We start from the raw sequence: 14,196 nt of genomic DNA, 5'->3' as shown, positions 1-14,196 counted from the left end.
TGTTACAAGCTACTTCTCACTTTCTTATTTCTAGAGTAAGTCCTTCCATCACCAAAAGATACAGGATTTAAATAGCAACAATATGATAATGAGCTGACAGCAACAAACATATTCATGTTGATAATTGTTTAAATCCATAACAACAAAATTTAAATTACATAATTATATAAGCATACCAAAGCACTGTGATACTTCAATATTGCAAGAGCATTCCCTTTACGATAATTATATACTCGTACTCTGCCACATTAAGTAAAATACTTTGTGAGACAAGCACAAATTGCAAAACTATAAGAATGAGGAAAAAACAATGCATATGCTCGGCAAATGAACTTTCTAAATGTATTCCAGTGTCTGGATACTTGGAGAACAGGAAAATTTAAACAATAAAGTCAAGCATCCACTTTTGGCCATTGCCTGCGGTTCAAAAAGATATCATGCTTGAAGGATAGGTCTGCCCAAAGCATGTGATATCTGGCTTATTTAATGTGGGAGCATATGATGAGCAGCAATAAAGAAAAAAAGCCAGATACGGGAGTATATGATGAGCAGATGTGCAAAACTAGCAGTATATGTGAAGCCTAAGATTTGAGGAGCATAACAATATTCACAATCACCAACTTACAATTTTCTATAGTCCCTGTTCTACCTAAGGAGACCAACATTCAATTTATTTGAGGATTCCCTGTATCAAAAGTAAGATTATGATGCATAGGCCAAGTAATAATCATCTTTGGGGAGAAACCTAGCAATTTGACATGTTCTGACTTCTGAGAACTTGAATATTAATACCCTTTACACAAATCCAGCATCAAATTCACACTAGAGGCGCATGCCTACTACCAACTAACAGGCCCCTAAAATATGCATTACTCTGTTAACAAAAGGACAACATACAAATTAAGAGTGATCAATATTAAATTGGATCATCCTAACAACGAGAAGCTAAAATTTAAAGTGAAAATTATAAGAAGAATAGCTAATATATAATATACGGAGCATATGAAAAGAAACAAATTAATCAGCAAACAGGCAGAAAAATGAACATAGAATCCACTCGTTCCCTTTGCATTGACCTGTATTGCAGTCTGATGCACTGATGCACTATAATACAAACAAATACAATGGGATATGGGCCAGTAGTACATAATGCATCATGTGCGGAAACTAAATCTTCACTTGCACACATAATATGATATAATATGATGAGAATCAATTTTCAACCCTTCGTGTTACCTGGGCACATGAAGGAAACCACCCTAAACTGATGAGATCATACAAAAAAGGACTTAAATGTTAGATTATATTTTCACGAACCAAGGTTTCAAATCTTTACTAAGAGACTGCAGATCACATGTTGGATTTGCAGTCCAGGACTGTGATGGTCACATCCTAGCAGCCAGAGTTGTGCAGGTTCATGGTAGACTGTTTCCCATTTGTGAACTTATAGGTGCTTGCGCCGGACTCAGGTTTGCTATTCATGAGCTTCAAGCAAACAAGATTTTGCATCAAGGGGATTCTATTACAGCAGTAGCATGGATTTAAGGAGGTTCATCCTCATCAGTGCACCCCTACTTACTGGATTTGGATACTAAGAATATTGTAGACACTTTGGTTTTGCATATTTTCCATACATTCAGAAAAGGAAATCAAGTTGCTGATTTTATGTCTAGAACTGCTTGCTCTATTGATAATATTTTAACCTGGACAGATAATTTCCCAAATGGACTCACTGACTCACTTAATACTGAAAGTGGAGGGTATGGATTCTTGAGATTGCAAGTGTAAGTGGTTTTGTTCTAGTTGCTATGGCATCGGCCTTCTTTGTTTACACACAAACACACATACATACGTACATATATACACACATATGTACATAATACATTTTATGTATATATATATATATCCCCGCCGGGGGGGGGGGGGAGGGGGCAGTGTGTATGTTGGGCTTTGCTACATTCGAGTGGATCTCCACTCAGATTTGGTCAGATCTATATCAGACAATAGGAGTCCTACATCAATGATATAAGCCATTGGATATGATCTACTATCTCTAAAATGCTTACATACCAAAAATTACATGATTTAAAGTGTAACATCCGGCCCATTGGGCCTTAAACCCAGCCCACAAAAAAAAAATGAAGAAGACTCCCGCAGGGAGTCTTCTTCTCCCGACCGGCTCCTAATCGGAGTCGGAAACCTCATCGGAGAGGAGTCAAACTCCTCTCCTCCGGTTCTATTTAAAGGGGAGACCCTTCTCCCTTCTTCCCACCAAAGAATCCTGGAGCGAAACGGTGAAGATCGTCGGAAATTGCTCGCAGAAACCGTCACCGTGCCCGTCGCAATTCCTCGCCGGAGAGGTCGCCGGAGCTCGAGATAAGCATGTGGTTCTCTTCCTCTTTTCTCTCCCTTCCTTCCCGTGCCGGTGTGCACGCTCGTCGGTGATCGGAGTCGCCGAATTTTGTCGTGGGAGAGGTTTCGATTTTTTTTTATTTTCGAACGTCGGTGGTCGTCGCCGGCCACCGGTTTGGGACCCTTGGAATGGCGGTGCGCTCTCCTTCGGCTGCCAGCCATTCCCGTGCCGGCCAATCGTCTGTCGGCCAACCGTATGAGGGGACCATTCGGTCTCCTGTTTCATTTTTTTTCACCCAGGGGAGGCCACGGGAAGAAGTAGAAGAAGGAAGAAAAAAAGAAAAGGAAAAAGAAAAGAAAAAAAAAGAAAAAAGGAAAAAGAAAAGAAAAAGGAAAAGGAAAAGAAAAGAAAAAATAAATAAATAAATAATAAAATAAAAATGAGAGAAAGTTTCTCTCTCTTCTCTCTCTTCTTTCAGTCTGAACCCTTACTTTCTCTCTCTAAAATTGGACTTTCTCTCTCTAAAATTGGACTTTCTCTCTCTAGAATTTTTTCTCTCTAGATTGTTTCTCTCTCTTGATGGATTTCTCTCTCCAAAGTTATCCTTCTAAGATTAGCGTAGTGAAAGGCTTCATTTTGATGATTTTGATCGAGTTTAGGGAAGAATCTGATTCTAAGTGAGGTTTTGATTTGAAATTTGTTTAGATTTAATTTTGAATTAAAATTAATGTAAAAATATACTTTTGGATAATAAGCACTGAAGAATCTCTTAGAAGTTAGTCGATCTATTCATTCAGTACTCTGTGAAAGGTAAGTAATGAATCATCTTCTCGAGATATTTCATATTTATTTTGAAAATAAATAATTATTCTCTGAAATTATGCATGATTTATGAAATTATGTTTTGAAAGAAAAGTACTTTTGAAATATTATGGTACGTCGATTATGCACATGTTCAGTAAAAAATTATGATATATTATGATACAAAAGTATTTTGATACAGATCGGATCTATGCTCTCAGCCTAACTATATTTCAGTGGGCCCTGCCAATGGGGATTATAAGTTGGTACTCAGTGGACCCTGCCAGTGAGGGCTGTGCGCTGGTATTTAGTGGACCCTGCCAGTGGAGGTTGTGCGCTGGTGTTTGTGGACCCTGCCAATGGGGATTGTGCGCTGGTATTCAGTGGACCCCGCCAATGGGGGTTAAACGTTGGTCATTGTCGAGGCTGTTGAGTTACGAGTGTTTTGAATCGAATCGGATTTATGATTATATTATATGTGAATATTTGAAAAAATTGAATTTGTATAAAATCAGCATGAAATATATTTTTATATTTATTTACAGCATTATTCTTGAAAATTATATAATATCTGAAATATCTAGTTGAGATATTTGTTACTTACTGGGCTGTCTAGCTCATTACCTTTCTTTCTATTTTTCAGATTCAAATAATTAATTACGAACGTGGGAAGAAATATTGAGACAGAGCTTTTAGAGACGAGATTTAGCATTGTCAACTTCATTGAACTTAGATCTATTGTTTTATTTTTAGTAAAATTTTATTGGATGTAAGATATTTGATTTAATTACTTGAATTAAAGTTGAATAATAATTATTTGAATTTATTCCACTGTAATGCATTGATATCGTGATAAGATGCCTTGCATGCTTATGGAGAGAGTTCTTTATAAGTATGTGGCGGTTGCCGCGACCTCCTGCTCGCGATCTCGGACCGGGGGCGTGACAATTAATATGGTATCAGAGCATAAGTGGATAAATTATGACACATAGAATTAGACATAGTATGAATGTAGGTGGGTAAACATTAGAAATATTAGGACGTTAAAGTATGAGCATCATAATAAACCCATCCTAACAAATAGATAAATGAATCTAATAAGGTTTTACTACTACAAGGTTATCATGCCTCCCCGTAAAATGACAAGAACTACTCAAGGAATTGCAAGAGAGACATCACAACCATAGGATGGTAGCACTCCCCATCTGACCAGTGGCACCCCTCAGGAGGAGGGAGTCGTAGATCCTAATGAGAGTACTTCGAGAGCACGTCAGGAACCAGATATGGCTCAGTTAATGCAGACCCTAATCGGGATAGTACAAACGCAACAACAAATACAGCAGCAAATGCTTAAACAACAGCAGATACAACGAGATACATAACAACATCAGCATCCACCACCACAACATGGAGAGCAACCAGTACAACGAAACAACATGTCAGAATTTAAAAAGCTTGCTCCTCTAGCTTTCAAGGGGACTACTGAACCTTTGGAGGCTGATAACTGGATAATGGAGATGGAGAAGGCCTTCGCTGTCCAAGAGTGTCTTGATGAAGAAAAGATTCGATATGCAGCTTATTTACTACAAGGAGAAGCATACAACTGGTGTCAGCGACTACAGCGCAAGTATGAACAAGACGGCGAAATACTTACCTGGAAAAGATTTCAGATTACATTCTACGATCAGTATTTTTTTCGAAGTATAAGGATCCAGAAAGAGCAAGAGTTTATTTATTTGAAGTAAAAGGGTATAAGTGTGACTGAATATGAAGCAAAATTTACAGAGTTAGCAAAATTTGCTCCGAGATTAGTGGATGATGAGCAAGAACGTATTCACAAATTTGAGATGGGACTGAGAACTGAGATTCGAAAACAAGTGATTCCATATGAATTGACAACTTATGCAGATGTAGTAAACAAAGCACTAATAATTGAAAGAGAAGTCAATGAAGAATGCATGGAAAGGGAAAGAAAGCAAAGAAAGAGAGCAAAATCAAATGATACACAAAGGTAGAATAATAAAAACATCAAAAGTTCAGCTAAGGGAGCAATAGATAATAAGACTCAACAGATTGATGGTGAGCAGTGCTCCAGATGTGGCAAAAATCATGCAGACAAGGATTGCCATTGGAATACAGGTGCTTGTTTCAAATGTGGTCAGATGGATCATAAAATTGCTAGCTGCCCGCTAAATACTGAAAATCAAGTTGGCCAAAGAACTTATGAAGGACAACATAAGGGTGGTGGACAGATTTCTAAAGTCCAGAGAAGAGTTTATGCGCTTACTCAACAGAATGCACAGGCTTCCAATACAATGGTGACAGGTAAGAAAAATTTCGAGGACGAAATTTATTTTTAGGAGGAAAGAATGTAACATTCGGCCCATTGGGCCTTAAACCCAACCCACAAAAAAAAAATGAAGAAGACTCCCGCAGAGTCTTCTTCTCCCGACCGGCTCCTAATCGGAGTCAGAAACCTCATCGGAGAGGAGTCAAACTCCTCTCCTCCGGTTCTATTTAAAGAGGAGACCCCTCTCCCTTCTTCCTACCAAAAAATCCTGGAGCGAAACGGCGAAGATCACCGAAAATCGCTCGCAGAAACCATCACCGTGCCCGCCGCAATTCCTCGCCGGAGAGGTCGCCGGAGCTCGAGGTAAGCATGTGGTTCTCTTCCTCTTTTCTCTCCCTTCCTTCCTGTGTCGGTGTGCACGCTCGTCGGTGATCAGAGTCGCCGAATTTTGTCGTGGGAGAGGTTTCGATTTTTTTTGGTTTTCGGACGTCGGTGGTCGTCGCCGGCCACCGGTTTAGGACTCTTGGGATGGCGGTGCGCTCTCCTTCGGCTGCCAGCCATTCTCGTGCCGGCCGATCGTCGATCGGCCAACCGTATGAGGGGACCATTCGGTCCCCTGTTTCATTTTTTTCACCCAGGGGAGGCCACGGGAAAAAGTAGAAGGAAAAAAAAAAGAAAAGGAAAAAGAAAAAAGAAAAGAAAAAGAAAAAAAAGGAAAAAGGAAAAAGAAAAAAGAAAAAAAGAAAAGAAAAAGGAAAAGAAAAGAAAAAATAAATAAATAAATAAATAAATAATAAAATAAAAATGAGAGAGAATTTCTCTCTCTTCTTTCAGTCTGAACCCTTACTTTCTCTCTCTAAAATTAAACTTTCTCTCTCTACTTTCTCTCTCTAGATTGTTTCTCTCTCTTGATGGATTTCTCTCTCCAAAGTTATCCTTCTAAGATTAGCATAGTGAAAGGCTTCATTTTGATGATTTTGATCGAGTTTAGGAAAGAGTCTGATTCTAAGTGAGATTTTGATTTGGAATTTGTTTAGATTTAATTTTAAATTAAAATTAATGTAAAAATATAATTTTAGATAATAGGCACTGAAGAATCTCCTAGAAGTTAGTCGATCTATTCATTCAGTGCTCTGTGAAAGGTAAGTAATGAATCATCTTTTCGAGATATTTCATATTTATTCTGAAAATAAATAATTATTCTCTGAAATTATGCATGATTTATGAAATTATGTTTTGAAAGAAAAATGCTTTTGAAATATTATGGTACATCGATTATGCACATGTTCAGTGAAAAATTATGATATATTATGATACAAAAGTGTTTTGATACAGATCGGATTTATGCTCTCAGCCTAACTATGTTTCAGTGGGCCCCGCCAATGGGAATTATACGTTGGTACTCAGTGGACCCTGCCAGTGGAGGTTGTGCGCTGGTATTTAGTGGACCCTGCCAGTGGGGGTTGTGCGCTGGTATTTGTGGATCCTGCCAGTGGGGGTTGTGCGCTGGTATTCAGTGGACCCCGTCAATGGGGGTTAAACGTTGGTCATAGTTGAGGCTGTTGAGTTACGAGTGTTTTGAATCGAATCGGATTTATGATTATATTATATGTGAATATTTGAAAAGATTGGATTTGTATAAAATCAGCATGAAATATATTTTTATATTTATTTGCAACATTGTTCTTGAAAATTATATAATATCTGAAATATCTAGTTGAGATATTTGTTACTTACTGGGCTGTCTAGCTCATTACCTTTCTTTCTATTTTTCAGATTCAGATAATTAATTGCGAGCGTGGGAAGAAATATTGGAACAGAGCTTTTAGAGGCAAGATTTAGCATTGTCAACTTCATTGAACTTAGATCTATTGTTTTATTTTTAGTAAAATTTTATTGGATGTAAGATATTTGATTTAATTACTTGAATTAAAGTTGAATAATAATTATTTGAATTTATTCCGCTGTGATGCATTGATATCGTGATGAGATGCCTTGCATGCTTATGGAGAGAGTTCTTCATAAGTATGCGGCGGTTGCCGCGATCTCCTGCTCGCGATCTCGGGCCGGGAGCGTGACATAAAGACTCCTAGCTTATGCATCAAGCGATCAAAAAAACACATCTAATTTAATTTTATTTAAATTGTCCAATTTTTTGACTACTTGATGCATAAGCTTGGGGTCTCCAAATCACATAATTTTTAGTATGTAAGCAACTTAAAGATGGTAGATCATATCTAACTCGGATCATCAATGTCAGACCTCTACTATCCAATATAGACCTAATCAAATCTAAGTGGAGATCTAAACAGGAAAAGAAAGAGGGGGCGATTTGATCGATGAGGTTTTGCACTTCGAAGATTAACACACAAATAGAAGTAAACTAAATTGAAGAACCCTTTGCTTAGTGATGGCAATTCTCTTGAAAATTTTTATTAATATGTCAAAAGGCTATCCCTTACAATGCATTAAATGCATTTTTATAGGACATGATCTCCTAACCCTAATTTGGGCATTAAACCTGATATAGAATTATACTCGAAATAGGACTCGACAATGAAGAAAGATGCTAGAGTTATTCTACTATGGATATGGAAACCTGGCTAAAATTCAATATTGTCTCTAATGAAAAATTTATAAGAAAATCCATCAAAATAAATCAAATATTTACTTATCAAAGCCTAGGCCCATGAATCCGTTGGCTCCTGCAACAGTTGGTATGGTCTAGCTGGTCATGGTATCTAGCGGCTGCACCCAGTGCTGCATTAAGACCCACACAAGTGTAGCCAGGTCTCTCTCTCATTGTGTGTGTGTGTGTAGTAGCATGGTACCATATTGTTTACTTGTGGCTACAGTAAGTACCATAGTACCTACCAACTCAATGGACTAGCCAATATTGAAACAAAAAAAGGTTGTAAAACTCCGCACCTAGCATGGGCCCAGCACAATCCAATGCAGGGTGGTCCAGACTTTGGACCAATTTACTCATGATAAGGCCCCAGGGGATTGCCGGTTACCCATTCTTGGCCTATACATACCATAAAGGCTGATACAAGCTTGTATGCTTGGCATTGGAATCCTTATTGTCAACAAATGTCAACATATATTAAAAATTGAGGATATCTAGCAATAAATGGTGGATGCTTTTTGGCTGATATAAACACAGTATCCAATGTATAAACAACTTCAGGTAGTTCAGATGCATAAAATTATCTGAGATGGCCAGAAATGAAGTAGGTAGCAGCTATATGATTATGATATTCATATATGACTACCACAATTTAGCAGGATGCAAAGTGTGACATATTGAAATATCCTCCCTGATGAACCTTGAGTTTCTAAATATCATGATTTTGAACAATTAATCTCACTCCAGAATTAAATCTCAAAATTCACACTAGATAACACACAATCATCAGCAGAAGTTCGAAACAGTTCCCTAAAAACACATATGAGGATTTCAGTTTGATCTTTGTCTCCTTTTATTTTTCTCTACTTATTTGGAACTAACATCACTTGAAAAAAAATCACCAACATGTCAGCTATATGTAGATGTGATTGCGCAACAATAAGCACAAAGGGCATCCACATGTACCCCTTAAAGAAACCAACACAGCAATGAAGCACCCAACTTTGGTATCAAACAGCTAATTCCATCGTCAAAAACAAAAGCTATATTTGTGTGAAATATTAATCTTTTACTTCATATCTTTCCAAGAGGTGCTTGTTTTTTTTATATTGTAAGTAATTATAGTTAATGCACTATCAACAATCCAAATAGTTGGAAGTCACTATCATCTTTATTGGAATCATCATCTGGAAGATATTTGGTCAGTGTGATGTTACTTACACATAAAAAAATCTGCAACTAAAACATTTTAAAATTTTGTACAAAGAAATTGCCAATAATGGAGTTTGATTAGCTGTGATATTTTCACATCACAAAATTTTTAGATAATAATGGGCACAGATTGTGGTGGGGTGGGGGGGAGGGGGGTGGTGGGAGGAAGGTTACAGAATGAGAAAGCCAACCTGTGATCCCATCCAGCAGTTGCCATGATTTTACTGTCAGCTCGAATGGAAGTGCCTGCTATACCAGGTCGTTCCAGACTTATTTCTTTTCTAATAATACAAGTACCCTGTTGCAGAAAAGAGAGGGCCAAGGAATATATTATTTGCTTCTTCAAGTTATAAGCATGTTAAAATCTATAGCAAAAGAGAACTACAGAAAAATTACTCATATAGAGTCGTTTTCCTGAAAACAAAAAATACCTTTTTGTTTGTTGTAGATATAAGCATTTAAAACATATCAAAATTTGTAAAGATATTAAAATTCAAGAATAGTACAAAAAATGTAAACAAAAAAAAAATCATGCAAAAAGCAATATAATAAAATTAACGGAAAACATTACTTGGTGGCAAAGCCTAGAAACAATATGGTTAAACAAACAAATAGGTTTGAAACAAAGATAATTACTTGTTGTACTCTTAATCCCATTACAAGAACAAGATAATTGCCATTATTCATATTCTTATGCTACAAGCCCAGCTGCTGAATTATCTCTAGAAATTAAAAGAAACTTAAGTTCTTGGATAAGCAAAAGCAACGGCTGCTTTTTTAATATGTATTAGTTGAATATTTACTTATTTGGGAAAGAAGGGAGGGGGTTGAATTCATTAAGGACATATGGCTAAATTGTAGACTTGTAGTAATAATAACGAAATATTATCTGATTAAATTCTCTAATCAGATGTTTCATTGATTGTTTACTGCCTTGTACATCAAAAGAGTTGAAAAAGAGGACAACCATCAAGGATGATGCTAACATATATGTCAACCAGTGTTAGTTGAACCATGCCGAATCGGTTGGTTCATGGTGTACTGAACCAAATTGATCGGTTACCACAATGGTTTAACCCTCCCCTTCAGTTCGGAGTATAAAATCACCCCTCTTTGCTTAATTTGCCTCTCCACCATGTCGAATCCCCAACCTCAAAGGTTGAAGCCCTCCATCCCTGGCTTAACAACGATGATGAGGGGTTCCCTGGTCAGGTAAGTCTCCCACTCCCTCTCTCTTTTGCCAGATTCGAGCCCCTCTTTCTCTGCCTCTCTCCCCCTTCCTCCCTCTCCCTCTCTCTCTCCTCTCTTCGGTCCGAGCCTCCCTCTCCCTCCCACTCTCTCTCTCTCATTTCCTCTATCTCCTTCTCCCCCTCCCTCTCTAGCTCTTCATATTTCGGTATGCCCCGAAATGGCACGATACATACCTGTACTGTGCCTAACGGTCGTCGGTTGGTACAACCTCCGATACCAGTCCAGTGAGCCTTGGGTACTAATGCTTGAACTTGAATCAATACTATTTGCAAGAAGCAACATGTTATACAAGTTTTCAAAAGGGGCTTAATAGAATGGCTATTTTGCTCCTGCAAGGGATGTAACAGAAAGACACTATATTATTAAAAACCAAAAATGCTCAACTTCACACAATAAATAGGCATTCAAATAGAAATCACATAAATGAACTTCCCTGGCCATTTTAATATAAGCATTGCACATGCCATAACAGCAAGCTTCTTCAACTAAAAGCTGTGTTTATAAGGAGTTACCTACAAAGCATAGAGTAAGACCAATGCTACTGAGAACTTGAAATTAATTAGTGACTTGTACTTACACTCCGATGACAAACAAGTCACATCTATTTTATTCAATGCAGGCTCTAATGTGTTATGTGTCCCAGTTCACCACTAACTGGACCAAAGAAGGAAATGGACCATAGTCATCAACTCACAATCATCGAGTCTTGTCCAATATTTGGCTTTTAGCACTATATTTACAGATGCAAATTAATTCCTGTTATAGGCAACCTTTTCTGTCATTACCTTCAACTAGAGCAACTCCTGCACCTCCTTTTACATATCATCCTCACTCTTCCCTTTTAGTTTTACCACAAACCCATCTTAAGATTCTAAATCATCCCACATTCTTTTGCTCGGTTCCTCTTTTTGCCCATTCTGTGCCTAAGGATGTTATATCGTTACTGTGTTAATCAATGTACCTCAAGGTCACATATAGTTTTACATGCATGTATTTGTGCATAACACCCATCACCAGCAACAAGAACCAAGAGTTGGAGTACCAGTCCATACCAAGCATATCATTGCCTGGCGTTAGAGAACCGGTACTCAGTACTCCCCTAGGTATCATGACATACCAACACATGGTAGTCCCAGTCATCTTTTGTCATGCCAACACCAACATACAATGCGACAGCCGACATGCACCTATACTGTACAGCGCCAATCCCCAACCAATATGGTTACCAATACCAGAACTCCAACCTTGGTAAGAACAACATTGTCAGGATCAAGTTGTAATTAAACTATTACAGATTATATGATTCTTTTTTGCTCTCCCATAAAACATAAAATATTAAAAAATATAAAAATTGAAATAATGATGAGACAATTGCATAGTACATGAATAGAGAATAAGAAGGTGTACATACAAGAAGTCCTGTTTTCACATCAAGCCCATATGTAGCATGTCAAACAAAGTTAATATCACAATTATTCAAGATATCCATATAGAATCTATCAACTGAATTATCCTTTTAGGTAGAATATTTCAGAGCAAAAAAAGAATCCAGTTTTAATGGGTTAGCTAGCTATACATGCTCAAGGATTACTAGTTATAAGTAGTTTTAAAAGCCACATAGTCAAATAAACTATATAGGACTTCCGCATGATTTGATATGTGAAAAACATGACCAAGTTAAATCTTATGATCCAAGAGGCTGTAAACTTGGTAATTTGTATTGTGGCATTAATGGATCACAAATCCAAGGATGAGGTCCAGATTGTTTGGGGCCATCTTGAACCAAATCATAAGATCTGGATCATGGGTCGCAAGATTTGACCACATTGAGTAAGAAGTAGTATTCCATTGACAAACCTGACAAGCTCCATTATTAGATGAACAAAATAGACAAGTAACTTAGAAACTAAAATGATGAGTGGAAGGATGAATTTTGGCTGTTTAAAGCAGAAATACTAAGCTACTGACAAGAATTTTTCGAAGCAGAAATACTAAGCTACTGACAAGAATTTTCCGATCTTGAGATACAATACTGTTTGATGATCAAGTGCACAGCTCGTTATTGCATGTCTTAAGCTAGTAACAATTATTGTCTATCTTGGATATTACCGTTTGATGATTAAGAGCAAAAATCATTATTTTGTTGTCAGCAGATCCAGAGATGCCACCGTTGCAAAACCCATCAATTGCAAGGGATAAAACTGCAACCAGATAATGTTTTTAGAATATTGCTCCAAAGAGACTACAAATGCAGATCTAGATAAAGACCGAATTATTATAACTGAGCATCACAATTAAAACTGTGATTGAAAACAACATTATCTAGACACAAGGAGTGAAACCTGCTTCTGAATGATATTTTACAGATGATAGTGGAATCCCAGGCTTTCGCACATCCCACCAGAGCATGCTTCCATCTTCATAACTGCCAAATGCAAAACAGAGTATGTTATTTTTTTTTCTTCCTTAAATCAATGTGGCATGTTGTTGTAAAGCAAAATGCTGCATAACAAAGTCACACATAGAAAACTTACACAAAGACAAGCAAAGTTGATGAAGTGTATAACAGATGCCTTAAAGAAATTGCAAGCCCCATGAATACTTTAGTTGATAATACAAAAAATACTAGGCATGATGACAAGATCAGCACAACTCATGTACAATACTACTGGAGTGTGGGACACTTCCAGGTGTCATTATTTTAAGAGTGCCAACAATCCTAGATTCTTGGAGTCAGCAGACCCGGTAGAATACTCCTAGGCACCCCAACAAACAGAATATGCCTATGTCAACAAGTATCATTATTAAACATATTTTTTTGGGTTTTCCTGTCAAAAGACAATTCAAAGCAAGGTATAAAGGACAGTTACACAGAGGTATACTGGTCACATACTGGTATGGTGCATACCACATACACCTATATGGTTCCTCAATACGCCTCAGTACAGCAAGTGGTAGGTACCCCTATATGTCTCAGTACGATGTGGACCAAGCCGCTGTATAGTTAGCCCATCAAGACTTGCTTTACAGCAAGCACTTAACTATTAAATGAGAGTAGCTTAAGCATCAGAAACTTTTTAGTGAAGCATGATGCAATTTTCTTCTTTTTCATTGATGTAACATGCATGAAATGAAAGTTTTTAAATTTTTTAAAAAAAATGTCTAGTCAACCTAGTCTGCCAGATTACATACTTCAGTAATATATCATGCTTTTGAAGATTCATAATCAGACCTTAAACTGTACACTATTCGGGTCACTCTGGAACAAGTATTTAGTGACCATACTGTACCAGTCAGTACCATATTGTTACATATCACGTTGTACATGGATTAGTTACCCATTATAACAACTATAGAATAGTAACTTAGTCATGTTATAGGAGATCCAAATTGTGAGTTTCTACACTTACAAACGGCAACCTGCTTGAAAACAAAAGACAAAATTTGGTTTGAAGTTCATTAGCAAGTCAGAATATCATATAATTAATGGTTAACTGCTGATGTGGAATCAGTATTCATATTAACTATGGTCTGAAACTGTTATCTTATTCTTGATTTCAGAAACCACATATTAAATATGTAGCTTACTGAATTTCATACCCAACCCATATTCAATCCATATGGGAGCAGTTTTATGGATCAAAGCATGACTCATTGGAG

At 37.2% G+C, this 14,196-nt stretch overlaps 1 protein-coding gene across 2 annotated transcripts in view; it reads right to left on the bottom strand.

The window, feature by feature from the left end:
* Positions 1-14,196, bottom strand: part of LOC105057577 (protein DECREASED SIZE EXCLUSION LIMIT 1) — a 35,598-nt gene that overhangs the window by 1,089 nt on the left and 20,313 nt on the right. Inside the window, exons 9-13 of one of the 2 annotated variants that reach the window (XM_073248530.1) lie at positions 12,879-12,961; positions 12,646-12,737; positions 10,710-10,865; positions 9,477-9,583; positions 177-240 (exon numbers count right to left, since the gene is read on the bottom strand). In XM_073248530.1, the coding sequence (XP_073104631.1) occupies positions 177-240; positions 9,477-9,583; positions 10,710-10,865; positions 12,646-12,737; positions 12,879-12,961 (502 nt within the window). The remainder of the gene's footprint in view (positions 1-176; positions 241-9,476; positions 9,584-10,709; positions 10,866-12,645; positions 12,738-12,878; positions 12,962-14,196) is intronic. The other variant, XM_010940221.4, reaches the window with a different exon arrangement.

Source organism: Elaeis guineensis, chromosome 14 (assembly GCF_000442705.2).
Source record: "Elaeis guineensis isolate ETL-2024a chromosome 14, EG11, whole genome shotgun sequence".
Classification (NCBI taxonomy): Eukaryota; Viridiplantae; Streptophyta; class Magnoliopsida; order Arecales; family Arecaceae; genus Elaeis; species Elaeis guineensis.
The sequence above is the reverse complement of the archived record's forward strand: the minus strand, read 5'-3'. Positions and strand labels throughout refer to the sequence as shown.